Source organism: Tachyglossus aculeatus, chromosome X4, assembly GCF_015852505.1.
Source record: "Tachyglossus aculeatus isolate mTacAcu1 chromosome X4, mTacAcu1.pri, whole genome shotgun sequence".
In the NCBI taxonomy this organism is placed as follows: domain Eukaryota; kingdom Metazoa; phylum Chordata; class Mammalia; order Monotremata; family Tachyglossidae; genus Tachyglossus; species Tachyglossus aculeatus.
The window spans coordinates 19,022,450-19,038,954 of record NC_052098.1 but is presented as its reverse complement, the minus strand read 5'-3'; the positions used below and the strand labels follow the sequence as shown (position 1 = coordinate 19,038,954).

The 16,505-nt window shown below is 43.4% G+C and overlaps 1 protein-coding gene across 1 annotated transcript in view; it reads left to right on the top strand.

Moving 5' to 3' along the window:
- KIAA2026 (KIAA2026 ortholog) overlaps positions 1–16,505 on the top strand; it is an 83,221-nt gene that overhangs the window by 53,159 nt on the left and 13,557 nt on the right. The window contains exon 6 of the mRNA XM_038769517.1: positions 6,070–6,159. Within this exon, the coding sequence (XP_038625445.1) occupies positions 6,070–6,159 (90 nt within the window). The remainder of the gene's footprint in view (positions 1–6,069; positions 6,160–16,505) is intronic.

Genomic DNA, 16,505 nt, shown 5'->3' with positions numbered 1-16,505 from the left:
ATCCAACTGCAAGATAAGTGATTTGTAAATTCACTTGAACAGTATTAAAGAGCACATGTCTACTTTATTACCAGTTACCCCAAACTGTCGTGCATTGCATGCCTGCTTTTGTATGAGGTGTGGTTTCTCCCAACTTGGAAGGAGATCAATAGCCAGCTGACATGGTATCTTAATATTTACTATTTCTACAACTCTCTAAGAAGAGCCAACATTCATTCATGAATCCATACACATCTGGGAGGTGAATTGTATTTCTCTCTTTAACAGATGGGGAAACAGAAATATGAGAAAGCTTTGTCACATTAAGTTTACTACAAGTCAGTCATATCTGAGGTTAAAATTTAGAAGTTCTTGGCCTCATATGCAGACCATGTGATTTTCCTAAAGAGAGGAGATGCAGTTTTGCCGTTTGAGTCATCTATTTTGGACACTTAGCAGTATGTAAGTTGAATCACTGCTCTGCTTTTAGCTCCATTACAAAATAATTTTTACATTTTCATTCATTTGTTTAATTGGTCATTCACCTGTGGGAAATCTAACTTTAAGGGTATTGTTAGTAGAATATTCAGACATTGGTAAATCTGGCCCATTTATCTTCAACCCATCAGTGCTTTTTATTGAGCACTTTCTGTGTGTAGAAAACGGTACTAAGCTCTTGGGAGAGTATAGCAGCATGGCCTGATGGAAAGAGCACTGGTCGGGGCTGGGTTGTAATTCCAGCTCTGCCACTGTGACCCTGGGCAAATCACTTAACTTCTCTAGGCCTGTTTCAGCATCTGTAAATTGGGGATTTAATATCAGTTCCCTCCAACTTATACTTTGAATGCCCTGTGGAAATACCAGTTCCCCCCAACTTATACTTTGAATGCCCTGTGGAATAGGGACTGTGTTCAGCACATAGTCTGAACTTTACAAATGCCACTGGTATTATTAATATTTTTTGGTAGACATGTTCGCTGCCCACAAGGAGTTTACACACTAGAGGGAGGGAGGGAGACAGGCATTAAAATAATAGTTTTGATCTCATGTAATTTAGTTCTCCGTTAAGGGTGTTTGCCAATCCAAAGTCATCAGAAACTAAACTGAAAACATCATTTCAAAATTACGTGTTTCTTGCTTGGATGGGTTATGTATCAGTATTATGTAAACATAGTATAACTTGAGTGGAGATTCTTGTAGGTTATTTTATTGACACACATAGTACACTACTATAGTAAGGAACAAAATCATCTTGTGGTGTTTTGTGGACTGTTATATTTTTACCCCAACACCGTAAATTGGGTTATGCAGTATGAAAATTGGATAACTATACACAATGTACTTTTAAAATCAACACCATTTAGAGTCAGTGACCCCATTTTTAAACAGGGGTGGGTCTATTTCATGGGGTCTGCTAATTAAATCTTGCAATAAGGGGAGCCAGAGAAAAAAGAAGAAAAAATGGGGGAGGAGAAAGATAACAGCATACTTAATTCTGCTGCCCAAATCACTTTAAAAAAAATATTCAGTCCACATTTCTCCACTCCTCAAGAACCTCCAGAGGTTGCCCATCCACCTCCACCTCAAACAGAAACTCCTTACTGGCATCTTTAAAGCACTCAATCACCTTGCCCCCTCTTACCTCATCTTACTGCTTTCCTACTACAACCCAACACACTTACTTTGCGCTTCTGATGTCCACCTGCTCACATGCTTCACCCTCTTTCATCTTGCCACCAACCCCTCGCCCATGTCCTGCCTCTGGCCTGGAACTCCTTCCCTTTCATATCTGACAGACCACCATTCTCCCCACCAACCACCATTCTCCCCACCGTCAAAGCTTTGTTAAAATCACATCTCCTCCCAGAGGCTTTCCCCAACTAAGCCCTCATTTCCCCTATTCCCTCTCCCTTCTGTATCATCCTTGAATTTGGATTAATACCCTTTATTCATCCCACCCTCAGCTCCACAGCACTTTGGTCTCGTGAATAGAGCAAAGGGCCTGGGTGTTGGAAGGTCATGGGTTCTAGTCCCGGCTCTGCCATTTGTCTGCTCTGTGAGCTTACGCAAGTCACTTCTTTGTGCCTCGGTTACCTCATCTGTAAGATGGAGATCTCCATCTTACAGATCAAGACTGTGAGCCTGATGTGGGATAGGGACTGTGTCTAACCTGATTTACTTGTGTTTCCCCCCCCACCCCAACTCACCCCAGTGCTTAGTACAATACCTGGTACATAGTAAGCACTTAACAAATAACACAGTTATCATTATTAGCATTATTATAATATACATATCTTCATGTTTGTTTCCTCCTCTAGACTGTAAGCTTGTTGTGGGCAAGGAACATGTCAGCCAACTCTGTTGTAATGTACTCTTCCAAGCTCTCAGTACAGTGTTTTACGCAAAGTAAGAGCTTAATAAATTATGGTTGATTGATGAGGGAACTTGAGACTGAGTTTCTTATTTCTATTGCTGTATCCCAAGTATTGCATGCAGAGGGAGTATTGAATTAACTCTCCTCCCCTGAGCTCCCTCTCCCTAACTGACTGCTAGTCAATCTCTGCCATTATCTCATTCTGAACCTTCTCTTACTATTCCGGTGCATACCATTATTACTGCTTACAATTGTGTGGTGCAAAAGATAATCTTATTTCCTCCAAAATTGGGCAGGAGGAATTATGCAAGTGGAGGCAGCTATTGAAATATGGTAGTATTTTAGAGGATGGTGTACTCACCGTATGGGTAGGTAAAGGATACTCCACAGCATGCCCTGAACAGATTTTCCTTTTTCCAATTTTTTTTTAAAAGCATAGTTCCTATATTTCACATTCAAACCTTTTTACCAAAAAATTCCCTTTTGGCAGGTAATCATTGGTTTTCATAAATAAGGAAGTGACTCTAACTTCATTTTGTAGTGGAAATTGCATTGTGGGAAGAGGTTATAAATAATTGAATCAAAGACCCGTGCAGTGGTCTGGATTTTAAATTCTACTTCATCATAAATGTTGGGTATTGCAACAAGACTGTACAATAGCTTCATCTCTCCAAAACTTTGCCACTACATTTTATTGTCCTGTGTCATTTTAAATCTTCCATCTCTCATTAATCATAGCATAATATTTTGAAAATGGGCATAACTTTTTCAGAATATGATAAAAAAACTTATTTGAATTACCTTGACAAACTCATGCGGAGCGAACTTCACATGTTGTGTAATTCCTGATGGTGATAATGATATTAAATATTTATTCATGCCAGGAAGTGTGCTAAATGTTGAAGTAGATACAACACAGTCCCTGTCCCAGATGGGCTCACAGTCTAAAAGGAGGAATAGATATTTTATCCCCATTTTACAGATGAGGCACTGAGGCACAGGGAAGTTGTGATTTGCCCGAGGTCGCCCAGTAGGCTGGGAGCAAAGTTAAGTTTAAAACTGGGGTTTCCTGACTCCCAATCCCCTGCCCTTTTTACTAGGTAATGCTGCCTTTCCCAATCATTTTTGCCTCTCCTCTTGCTGACACTTCAGTGGATTTAAAAACTTAGCTCTTATTTAGTAAGTTATAGCTTTTGTAATGGAAGGTACCATAGACTAATTGAAATGACTCGTTTCAGTTTCTTGCAGACTTACATTATGCAAATCCATATATGAAAATCTAATGAATCACTCTAAAAGGAAATCATAAGAAAATCACAATTTGTGTAGATTATTTTTGTTCAGAGTATAGTTTATATGAGTACTTGAGTGATTTAATTATCCGAATGTCTGCCAAACACTTTATACCTGTATTCCCTGCCGTTCTTGAGACTAAGTAGTAGATATTTACACATCATTCTCTTAGCAAACCCAAACAAAGGCTAAATAGAGTCCTGGGGCAGTGATGTTTCCCTACACTTTGGTTCGTGAGGTAAACTGCTGTTTGATGTGATGTTTTTTGAAGCTAGTTCAGTGATCCATTAAAAACTAAAACACACTTCCAGCTTTCTGTCATTCTGTGTTGAGTTGGCTTGTTTAGAAAATTCCTAGATTACCAAGTACACTCAATCAGTCAATCAATCAATCAATCAATCAATCATATTTATTGAGCACTTACTGTGTGCAGAGCACTGTACTAAGCGCTTGGGAAGTACAAGTTGGCAACACATAGAGATGGTCCCTACCCAACAGTGGGCTCGCAGTCTAGAAGGGGGAGACAGAGAACAAAACCAAACATATTAACAAAATAAAATAAATAGAATACATATGTACAAGTAAAATAAATAGAGTAATAAATACATACAAACATATAAATATATACAGGTGCTGTGGGGTAGGGAAGGAGGTAAGGCCGGGGGGATGGAGAGGGTGAGGAGGGGGAGAGGAAGGAGGGAGCTCAGTCTGGGAAGGCCTCCTGGAGGAGGTGAGCTCTCAGTAGGGCCTTGAAGGAAGGAAGAGAGCTAGCTTGGCGGATGTGGGGAGGGAGGGCATTCCAGGCCAGGGGGGTGACGTAGGCCAGGGGTTGACGGCGGGACAGGCGAGAACGAGGCACGGTGAGGAGATTAGCAGCAGAGGAGCGGAGGGTGCAGGCTGGGCTGTAGAAGGAGAGAAGGGAGGTGAGGTAGGAGGGGGTGAGGTGATGGAGAGCCTTGAAGCCGAGAGTGAGGAGTTTCTGCCTGATGCGTAGGTTGATTGGTAGCCACTGGAGATTTTTGAGGAGGGTAGTAACATGCCCAGAGCGTTTCTGGACAAAGACAATCCGGGCAGCGGCGTGAAGTATGGATTTAAGTGGGGAGAGACAAGAGGATGGGAGATCGGAGAGGAGGCTGATACAGTAGTCCAGACGGGATAGGATGAGAGCTTGAATGAGCAGGGTAGCGGTTTGGATGGAGAGGAAAGGGCAGATCTTGGCAATGTTGCAGAGCTGAGACCGGCAGGTTTTGGTGACGGCTTGGTTGTGAGGGGTGAACGAGAGAGCGGAGTCGAGGATGACACCAAGGTTGCGGGCTTGTGGGACAGGAAGGATGGTAGTGCCATCAACAGTGATGGGAAAGTCAGGGAGAGGGCAGGGTTTGGGAGGGAAGACAAGGAGTTCAGTCTTGGACATGTTGAGTTTTAGGTGGCGGGCAGACATCCAGATGGAGATGTCCTGAAGGCAGGAGGAGATGTGAGCTTGGAGGGAGGGGGAGAGAGCAGGGGCAGAGATGTAGATTTGGGTGTCATCAGCGTAGAGACGATAGTTGAAGCCGTGGGAGCGAATGAGGTAACCAAGGGAGTGAGTGTAGATCGAGAACAGAAGGGGACCAAGAACTGAACCTTGAGGAACCCCACAGTAAGGGGATGGGAGGGGGAGGAGGAGCCCGCAAAAGAGAGAATGAACGGCCGGAGAGATAAGAGGAGAACCAGGAGAGGACGGAGTCTGTGAAGCCAAGGTTGGGTAGCGTGTTGAGGAGAAGGGGGTGGTCCTCAGTGTCGAAGGCAGCTGAGAGGTCGAGGAGGATTAGGATAGAGTATGAGCCGTTGGATTTGGCAAGCAGGAGGTCATTGGTGACCTTTGAGAGGGCAGTTTCCGTGGAATGTAGGGGACGGAAGCCAGACTGGAGGGGGTCGAGGAGAGAGTTGGTGTTGAGGAATTCGAGGCAGCGCGTGTAGACGACTCGTTCAAGGAGTTTGGAAAGGAATGGTAGGAGGGAGATGGGGCGATAACTAGAAGGTGAGGTGGGGTCAAGAGAGGGTTTTTTTAGGATGGGAGAGACATGGGCATGTTTGAAGGCAGCGGGGAAGGAACCAGTGGAGGGTGAGCAGTTGAAGATGGAAGTTAAGGAGGGGAGAAGGGACGGAGCGAGAGACACTCTTGAGTGTCTCAAGCACTCTTGACAGATGGGATGCTATATTAGAATTTCAGATGTACCATAGCAGAATATCACTGCCAATTAAATGCCCAAAGTTCCTGAACTTTGGCAAATAAGAACCTTTTTGTAAACTCTGCAGGTTTGTTTGTTTTCTCTTGGTCATATGTTCCTACAAAGAAAACACATAAAATGTAGTGTACATTTAACTCAGTTTTGGTTTTAAGTATTATATGTTTTGAAATTGTGGTTTGTTTGTTTTTTTAGCTTATTTGCACTAATCTTGATGAACTCAGGGAATTAATCACGAAAATCGAGAGTGAACTCAAAGATCTGGAAAACCATAGAAAAAAAACGGTAAGTGTTATTGGAAATTTATGTTAATCATATTTCCAGTAAAATGTGCTTGCTACCTTCTGCACTCTTTTTAATAATACACAGTTATATCTTGGTCATACGTGATTGGGTGAAAGCTAATCATAGAAAATAGCTGGAAACCTTTTTTTATATTCTGTATTTAAGTTTTTATTTTAAATACTGACCTCGTGTTAATGGCATACTTTTGTTTTCTGGTTTGTTCCGTTTAAGTTTTGGAGTTTGCTATAACACACTAATAAGTTTGTTTCTCACTAAATTGTGATGAGAAACATCTGCATTACTAACATTTTTTCCAAGTTTTCACTGTGAGTGTGAAAAATCCATAATTAATTTTTACCATAGTTCTCTCTAATATATTTTTATCCATTGAGATATCTGGCTAAAGAAAGGTTAAAATTATTAATGGGAAGTTTAGTGACCCTGGCATGTATGTGTACTCTTGATACTTAGCACTAGCTATCTGAAATAACCCATCTCTGCCTGGCTTAGACGCTGTATATGCTTCCTCCCACCCCCCTTTTCATTTTCCTTTTCTTTTCTTTTCCTTTCCCCCTAATATTCTCCCACCTTTTCCTTTACCCCTAATACTCTCCCTCCTTTTTCTTTATGTTCCTCAGCTTCCTTGTTGGTCTGTTTGGCTCTTCCTCCTCACTTACCTTTCTCTGTACTTATTTGTCTCTCAGTAGCTGTCCATATGTTCTTTTAGACTGTGAGCCCACTGTTGGGTAGGGACTGTCTCTATATGTTGCCAACTTGTACTTCCCAAGTGCTTAGTACAGTGCTCTGCACACAGTAAGCGCTCAATAAATACGATTGATGATGATATGTTCACTATCCCTCCTGATTCCTCAGGCTGCCTCTCCTCTTTTCCCTTTTCCTTTGAACCCTTTCCTTAGTTATTTGATTTTTCTCTCTCCAAGACAGTTCCGCTACCAACTCCAACTCTACTTGCTAAACCAAAGGCTTCATTTTCACTCCTAAATCCACTCCTCCTAACTTTCCCATCCCAGTCAACACCTTCCTACTGTTCTAAGATATTCCAATCTTGGTGTCATCTTTGACTCCCTATCTTTTAACTCTCACATTCAGTCCATCTCTAAATCCTGCTGGTTGGTCCTCTGCAATATTTCCCAGGTCTGCTAGCTTCCTCTCCAGCCCTCCACCCTGTTACAAGCTCTCACCTTCTCTCAAGTAGGTAACTATCAGCCTCCTCCCTGGACTTCCTTCTACTACCCTCTCCCCTCTTGGCTCTTTGGCCCAGATCATCTTTCTCAAATATTGTTTGGAATAACCAACACCACTTGAAAAATCCTCTAATGGCTTTTTATTACCCTCCACATAAGATGGAAGTTTCCTGACCAGTGGTTTCAAGGCTCTGCACCAGCACTCTCTCTTGTATATCTGCTCTTTTTTCCTGCTATACCCCAGCTTGCACTCTTCACTTCTCCCAAGATGACCTTGTCTTTGCTCTCCCACATCCAGTCGGACACTAATGCCCTCCCCCTGCCTGGAACCCCTTCCCCATCAAATTGGCCAGACCACATTCTTTCCCATCTTCAAAACCCTCCTGAAAACTCACCTCTTCCAGGAAGCATTCCTGATTAGCAGCCACCTCCCCAGTTCTTGTCCAAGCAATCCCTGGCACTTTTCTGTGATTTGAATTACTTACACTACTTGTTTTTCATTTTACTCATCTAATCTTTCCATACTCCTTTTATTCTAGTTGTAGCTTTGTTCTCTTGCCCACTGCTCTTATTTGTGAATAAATTGTCATCTGTCTTCGCCTTTAGATTGTAGGTTCCTTGAGCGTATTTATTTTCTTTCCCCAAGCTCTGAATACAGGTGCTCTGCACAGGGGCATTCAATAAATACTGTTGATTCCTCTTTTTCCTTCCCCATTCCTGGGTCCTTTGTCCCCTTCTGGGGCCCTCTCCTCTCCAGTTCTTGCCATTTACTTACGGTGTAGCTCCCTTTTTCTACCCCTTCCCTCATGTGCCTGATTCATCCCCACCCCCCTCTCGGCCTCTCTGAATGTCCCTCTTTTCCGACCATCTTCTTCTTGCCCTTTTCTTTTCACAACTTCTCTCTGTGCATACCATCTCCCTACTTTTTCCCCTCTCTTCCCTCTCGATCTGTCTCTCCATCTCAACTGTCTTTATCTCATCCACTTGCTCTCTTAGAGTTCCCTGGAATTCTCTAGGCTGCTCCTGTCCCTAATGGCCCCCAGCGGCTTGCCCAGTGATAAGGAGGGCTCCTGTAGACTTGCACGCCTATGGAGCATCAGCAGTGGTGGGCAAGTTCTCATTCTCTGGGTAGTAAGGTAATAATAATAATAATAATAATGGCATTTATTAAGCACTTACTATGTGCAAAGCACTGTTCTAAGTGCTGAATATCCTTATTGGTGGTGGATGGGGAGGAGGAGAGTAGGAGCCAGGTCTCGGGATCGAGGACACCAGTTCTCAGGGGTCTTAGACTTGGAAGAGAGGTTGCTTTCGGCCATAGGTGCGTTTTGGGTTAGTGTGCCTATCAGTAGGAGGAACCCATGCCACAGTGAGTCTCTTTTACCATTTTGCATCGATTCAATATTTGTTTTCTCAGCAAGAGGATTTCAAAATCAAGGTAGTTGTTCCTGCACATCCTGGGAATGCAGACTGTCCTTGGACTTACCACGCAGTTGGTTCCTGAAAATTGCATACTAAGTATCTAGTGGATAGAGCACAGGCCTGGGTTCTAATCCTGGCTCCCTCACTGGTCTACTGTGTGACCTTGGGCAAGTTGCTTAACTTCTCTGATCCTCAGTTATCTCAACTGGAAAATGGGGATTAAGACTGTGAGCCCCATGTGGGACAGGGACTGCGTCTAACCCAATTTGCTTGTATCTACCCCAGCGCATGGTACGGTGCCTGACGCATTGTAAGCGCTTAAGAAATATCACAATTATTATCATTAGTTATTAGAAATGTTGTAAGTTGGAGCCAGTTTTCTCATAGGAACAATGCAAACCCTATTTTTACCCAAATGACTGGTAATTATTTATTGAATTAGTTTATAGAGGAGTATTATAGCTACATTAATATATTTATATTGAGTCAGAAAGGTTCCACGATAGGGTAGCCGACTTTTACTTCATCGGAAGTAAAATGGACATGTCGACCGTCTCTGGTGACTCTGCCTGGCGATCAGGTAACCACCCCTGACCCCTTGAAACCACCCCATTCCCTCATAACCGCTTTTAAAATCGTTCCTCTATTTCCCCGTGGCTTCTGTCCTCATCACCCCCACCCCAGGAGCTGCTGCCACAAAGGAGGCAAGCGTTGTAAAGTTGAAACGGATGTATTGTCAAGCAGACACGGGGTGTACATTTAGAATTGTTGTAAGTGCAGTCCGTCTCTAAGTCGAGGACTACCGGTACCCATTTATGGGGCAAAGCTGTGATTTTGTGGGTCTCATAGGTAGGCAGCTTTAAGCATATACCATTTCTTCTGGCCCCGCATCTGATGTAGCCCACTTGAATCTTTTGAGGCATCCTCTCCACAGGAACCATAGCCCGGTTTGGGCCCCAGGTGTAGCTCTATCTTTTAGCTTCTAATTTGAGTCCCTGTGATTACACCAGGGGAAACTTGGGCGGCATGTGCTAGGACTTAGTATAGGGTGTGGGGGCACTGGGGTGGAGAGGGCCTTTCTCCTCTCTTCGATGCCTTTTCTTTCCCTCCTGTGATCTCAGTTGGTGCAGTCGTCTTGCCATTTGCTCCACATTCCATAAGCCTTTTCTGTTTCTTGTTTTGTCACTGTAGACGGGAATATTCATTATGTAGAGCTGTTAATAGTAATAATAATAGCATAGGTGTTGGTAGTTCAGTAACAACTAATTTTAATTCAGACTTCTCATGAGTGCTCATCTTCTTCCAGGCTGAAAAGTGTTTAATTCATTTCCTTCCGTGTCCTCTGCTCCACCTAACTTTCCTATCACTAGACTGTAAGCCCCTTGAGGGCAGGGATCACATTTAACTCTATTATTTTATACCCTGCCAAACACTTAATAGAGTGCTCTTCACACAGTATAAATACCAGTGAATGAATCAGTCCAGGTCAGATGCTGCTGCACTTCTCAGCCTTCTCATAATGCACCATGCAGTACTTTGTGTTTTGTATTTAATACAGTGAAGCAACAGAGAGTGGCAGTGGTTTAAGACATTCAGCTGGTGGAAGACATAACAATAATATAGGAATTTCTAATTTAAAAAGTCAGTCACGGTGATGCTTTTGAACCATCTAGGCTCTAACCCCATTAATTCCCGTTGAATCAATGGTCACTGTGACATGATTTTCCTATAACACGAGGTTCTCCGTCACAAACCCACCATTATACCTGAGAACTCCTTGTAATTGTTTTGTGGGCTTCTGGTTCTGTAGCTACCTTTCTCTTTTTCCAGTTGATTTGGCTTTGTTTACAAATGGGTCTAACAATACTATTCTCCAGTGATTGCCCACTGACTGATGGGAGATGAACTCACAGGAGCTACACAATCACCCTATGGCAGTAATCTGTCTGTGAAATTGCCTTCGTAAAATAAGTCACCTAAATGTGGTTAAGGTCATGACCACTCATGGTGGCTTGGGGTAATCTGGACCTGCTAGGAATTAAAGCCAAACCCTTATTTTGAGGAAACTGGGAGGAGATTGGGCCTAGGCCATAGCCACGGGCCTTTAGAAGAAATTACTGAAGGGCATAGTCACTTGTATGCTACCTGAATCGCAGCATGGACTCAGAAGAACTCAGGCACAGCTGATAGAATCTTCACAATGTGACAGATTAGAAAGCACAGAGAGCAACACCTAAACTTTTAAACTGTAGTTTTGGACTTTACAAAAGAATTTGACACATTTAACAGACCAGGGCTCTGCAAACTGCTAAGCAAGCTCAGGTGTCCTGAGGAGTTCACCAGGGCTCACGAGCTACTCTATGATGATGTGTGGTCAAGTTAGAATTGAAGGACTGTCAGAGCGAAACAGGACTGTATGGTAGATCTGGTCATATCTGACCTATGTTAGGCTGCCGCGTTAGAGGGTGCAATGAAACAGCTGCAAGCTGGAGTTATAATATGCTTCTGATCAACTAGGAGCCTCTTTCAACAGAATATGAGCATCATCAAAAGTTTTTGAATAAGTAGTTCAGGATTTGGGATCTAGAGGCACGAACACAAGACACAAGCATGGGCCTGGGAGTCAGAAGGACCCGAGTTCTAATCCCGGCTCTGCAGATTGTCTGCTGTGTGACCTTGGGCAAGTCACTTAACTTCTCTGGGCCTCAGTTACGTCATCTGTAAAATGGGGATTAAGACCGTGAGCTTCCTGTGGGACCCACTTCAATCCATACTTCATGCTGCTGCCCGGATTGTCTTTGTCCAGAAACGCTCTGGGCATGTTACTCCCCTCCTCAAAAATCTCCAGTGGCTACCAATCAATCTGCGCATCAGGCAGAAACTCCTCACCCTGGACTTCAAGGCTGTCCATCACCTCGCCCCCTCCTACCTCACCTCCCTTCTCTCCTTCTACAGCCCAGCCCGCGCCCTCCGCTCCTCTGCCGCTAATCTTCTCACCGTGCCTCGTTCTCGCCTGTCCCGCCGTCGACCCCCGGCCCACGTCATCCCCCTGGCCTGGAATGCCCTCCCTCCCAACATCCGCCAAGCTAGCTCTCTTCCTCCCTTCAAGACCCTACTGAGAGCTCACCTCCTCCAGGAGGCCTTCCCAGACTGAGCCCCCTCCTTCCTCTCCCCCTCGTCCCCTTTTCCATCCCCCCCGTCTTACCTCCTTCCCTTCCCCACAGCACCTGTATATATGTGTATATGTTTGTACATATTTATTACTCTATTTATTTATTTATTTATTTTACTTGTACATATCTATTCTATTTATTTTATTTTGTTAATATGTTTGGTTTTGTTCTCTGTCTCCCCCTTCTAGACTGTGAGCCCACTGTTGGGTAGGGACTGTCTCTATATGTTGCCAACTTGTACTTCCCAAGCGCTTCGTACAGTGCTCTGCACACAGTAAGTGCTCAATAATTATGATTGATTGATTGATTGATTGACCGGGACTGTGTCCAACCTGATTAGATTCTGTCGACCCCGGGGCTTAGTACGGTGCCTGGCCCAGAATGAGCGCTTAACACATACCATTTTTTTTTAAAAAAAGACATAAATGATTGAGTCATGGCTCTCTGCACTGGCAATAAATCTGAAGAAAATGGAAGTCATTTACCAGCCTTCACCTTACACATGACCAAAGATTTTAATTGGCAGCATGGAACCGAAAGAAGCCACAGAATTCTGCTACAAAGGCAGTATACTGTCCCAGCAATAAATGGATAGATGAAGAGGTAGAAAACAGAAGCAAAAAGGCCACTATGACCTAAGGAAAACTGCAAGGTGGAGTGTGACTACAATGGGGCATGAAACTTCATTCCAAGTTATAAGAGGGCTGGGGGAAAGGTATGACTGGAAAGGTGGGGAGACTTAATTGGGGAGTGCCTTTTGGAGGAAAGAGATTCATTTTTAGAAGGGCTTTGAAGAAACCGTGGCTAATTTTTAATAATAATGATAACAATAATAATGGCATTTATTAAGTACTTACTATGTGCAAAGCACTGTTCTAAGCACTGGGGAGGTTACAAGGTGATCATGTTGTCCCACGAGGGGCTCACAGTCTTAATCCCCATTTTACAGATGAGGTAACTGAGGCCCAGAAAAATGAAGTGACTTGCCCAAAGTCACACAGCTGACAATTGGTGGAGCCGGGATTCGAACCCATGACCTCTAACTCCAAAGCCTGTGCTCTTTCCACTTAACCATGCTAATAATGCCTTTTGAACAAGCCCTACCCAGGCAGAGATTTGTCAGGGTCAGAACAGCCCTTCCCAAACCCCCAGATTTTGAAAGATTTGCCCGAGCACAGGGCTTATGTATTAAAAGGGGGGTGAAGACCCTTTACGTGGTCATTGTGGCCCTGGCTGTGTGCGCAACATGATTCCTCCAGGGTGACATCGGTGAAAGCAAGCACAGCATACTTTGTTTTGATTTTATCTTCCTGAGCTCAGCTGAGCAGGACAAAATCAACCCTCCCACCCCGACAAAAAACAAAAAATAAGTGGGCAGAGTCCCCTTAATCTCCCATTCCTCTACTGCGTGATCTGGCAGTGGTACACAAGGAGGTAGCAGTAGAAAGAGGAAGCAAAATCTGCCAGTTGACTGGCATTCAGATTGGGTATCGGGGGACCCTCTGGCTAAACCTGGCCCACGACTGAGATCTACTCTGACTGTAAGAGTGGACTTATGGAATGCTGCTACAGAAGAATCGATGGATTGAATAGATGATTATTATGAACAGATTATTGTGAACAGATTGTTATTGTGAACAGACTGGACATAAGTTAGTGAGTGAAAGAGATGTCAAGATGATCCCAGGATTGCTAACATTGAAGAACAGGAGGGCTGTGGTGGTGCTGACCCTGATCAGAGAGTTCGGAGAGAATGTTTGAGGGGAAAAAAGAGGCAGGGCATCCAATTAGAGATGTCCTGAAGACCGAAAAGAACGTGAGAAGTCATACAGTCAGTTCTCCTAGAACATGCATTTTCATTGCACAGTTGGATGGAAGGCTATTGAAGAATTCGGGAATGTTCTTTCCACAAGATGTGTCTGCCCGAATACAGCACAGTCCACGGTGTAAGTAAGTGTGGTGTAAGAAAAACTTGTGTGCAGGTGCCTGGCGTCAGTCAAGGCAATGCAATTTTCCCATAATGTAAGGTTCTTCAGGGGCTCAATGACTGCATTATGGGAGAATCAACAATTACTTTTCATTCGCTTGCCTTTGAGTCATTCGTAGCAATCGAGGGAGTAGCTGGAGTTGCGGTTGATCTCCTATATGCTCCCAAAATACACAGGTAGTTTTGATGTAGGTGTTTTGCACAGTGTGGTATGTGTCACAGCTATTCACATATTGCTAGTTTTCCTGGTGGCAAAACCTTTTCATACTTCTTTCGAAAGTCGTCAAAAATTAAACTTGGATTGTGTTTCTTTTTTACTCCACTCCCACTAAAAAAGTCAAACTTCAAAGGAAGGACTGTACTTTCCAGTTTTTCCTCTCTTCTTTCCATGTTAGGCAGAAGAATCTGCAATTATGCATCTAAAAAGGACTCAGTTACTTGAAAAGCAGCTCAACAAGTGTTTGAAAGATTTATACCATTATTAATTTTCACTCAAACTTCTTAGGACTATTGATATCTGTTTTCTCCACAAATAGCCTCAGGAGCTAAAATGTAGGCCATTCAGTTCACTCAGGGTATTAAATGTGACATCTTTCTCCAGGACCATACTGGCTCTGAAATCGTTACCCGGAAATTTTGGCCTGAGCGTGTGAGGGGTGAGAAGGGAGGGTTTGAGGAATACAGACTCCTCTATCTTGTGTCTCCATCCACCCTGTTCCTAACTGGCTCTGAGCAGCTCCTTTGCTCGTTTGGAGCTGTGAGCAAGCAAATCTGCTCAGTGTTAGATGTGTTAGGCCGGATCAGGCCAGTTCTCCCCCGCAACTCAGTTTGACCCAAATAGAAAGCCTTTCAAATGTCAGAATACACCCAAAGAGCAGTGTGGTAAGAGTTATTGAATCCCTCCTGACCCACCAACTTACTTATTTTCATCTTTCTTTCTTTTAGGTGTCCAATGTCCCTAGCCTCTGTAGATTGCCAGCTCCCTCTCCTTGTGACAGTCCAGCATGCATTATGCTGGTGCTGTCGTACCCATCTCAGAATTCTGCAGCAGAAGGGAGCTGTCCTTTAGTGTTGAGGTAAGTTTCCCTTCTCCCCTGCCATTCCGCTCCCAAATATCCCCAGTTCTCTTATAACGTGGGGACTGCATTCTTGCAGAGCCCCACGTTAAGGAAAACTCACCCCGAGTCCGATGCCACGTGCATGCGCACAACCATTTCTTCCGACATCGCATCGTACTGTAGCCAAACAGACACACGTTGTCGGAAGAACACCCCCACCCCGGCCCTCTTTTCTGCCGTCGGGTTCTAGCCGAAACACGTAGTGAAAGTGCACGTTTAGGCAGAACCGAGCGTTTACCTCTATACACGTCTTTCACTTTTACAATATTGTGTGGTTTTGTAAGTTTATTTTAGTATTTTTGTAATCTATATCCTATAGGGTATAAAATCGGAAAAAACCAACTTATGAAACTGCATAATATTGTTTTTTTCTTAAAAAAGGATTTACCTTATCACTGTAGACCAAGCTCCATTCTACAGTGGGCTCCCGTGGTGATTGTAACGCCTCCAGTATAGTGCAGGCTGGGGCTTCACATGGAGAGGGAGCTGGCAATCTGCAGCTGCTATGGACATTGAATAAGAAAGGAATAGTAGGTAAGCTTCCAATTTAGATTGTTTTGGATGCCTCTGGTGCTCTGATGAATGCTGCCTGTCTCGACATTCTTGGTTCATTCACTTTTCTGTGGTGAAATTGTTTGGAAGTCACAAGTTTGCCATCTTTCGAGGCAGACTCGGTGAATTTTTACTCTTCCATCCAAGAAAACAACACTGGGGCAGTTTTTCAGGAAACTGCTCCTTCACCTCCACCGTTAGTGGAAAATTGCTGTGGCGTACATTTAAGCATGTAAAGCTTATAAAATAGATTTTTTCACTGTTTTACTTAAAACACAATTTCAGATCATTGTTCCATCAAAAGCCTTAGTACAATCCATCCCCTTTAGTTAGGGTGAAATTTTTGTTGACCCAGATAGATTAAAAGTATAAGGACATTTCACACTTTGTTGCAGTCATTCTTTTCCTCCCATTTGTATCCTCCAGTTCTGTTGGAAGAACGGAAACCTTGCTTCTTTGTTTCTCTGCTTTTTTGGTTTGGAATTTTAAATCATATTTAAGCCTATCACTAGTGACAACTAAACAGAAATCTGGGAATTTTAGGGTAAAGTTAACATTTTATTGTCTCCCCTTGTTTCAGTATTGCAGAAAAGCTTGGAGAAAAGCAAATCCCATGCTACTTTCTGTTGCTGAAAATCTGACCCACTTTAAAGAATTGCTCTTGCAATTTCAACCATTATCCTTAAATTTCCGTAGGAAATGGAATCTTGAAAACTTATTATTTCTCCTAAAACTAGAAGAAATGCGATGGCTGCTCTTTGTTGTTGTCCTACATAACATATACATCTTAGAGACGGAAAATATCCCTAGCCTTTGAAGCTTTTGCTTTCGTTAGCTTCTAGCATGCATCATAATTCAAGGCTTGATGAGCGTACCCAATAAAAGTAGG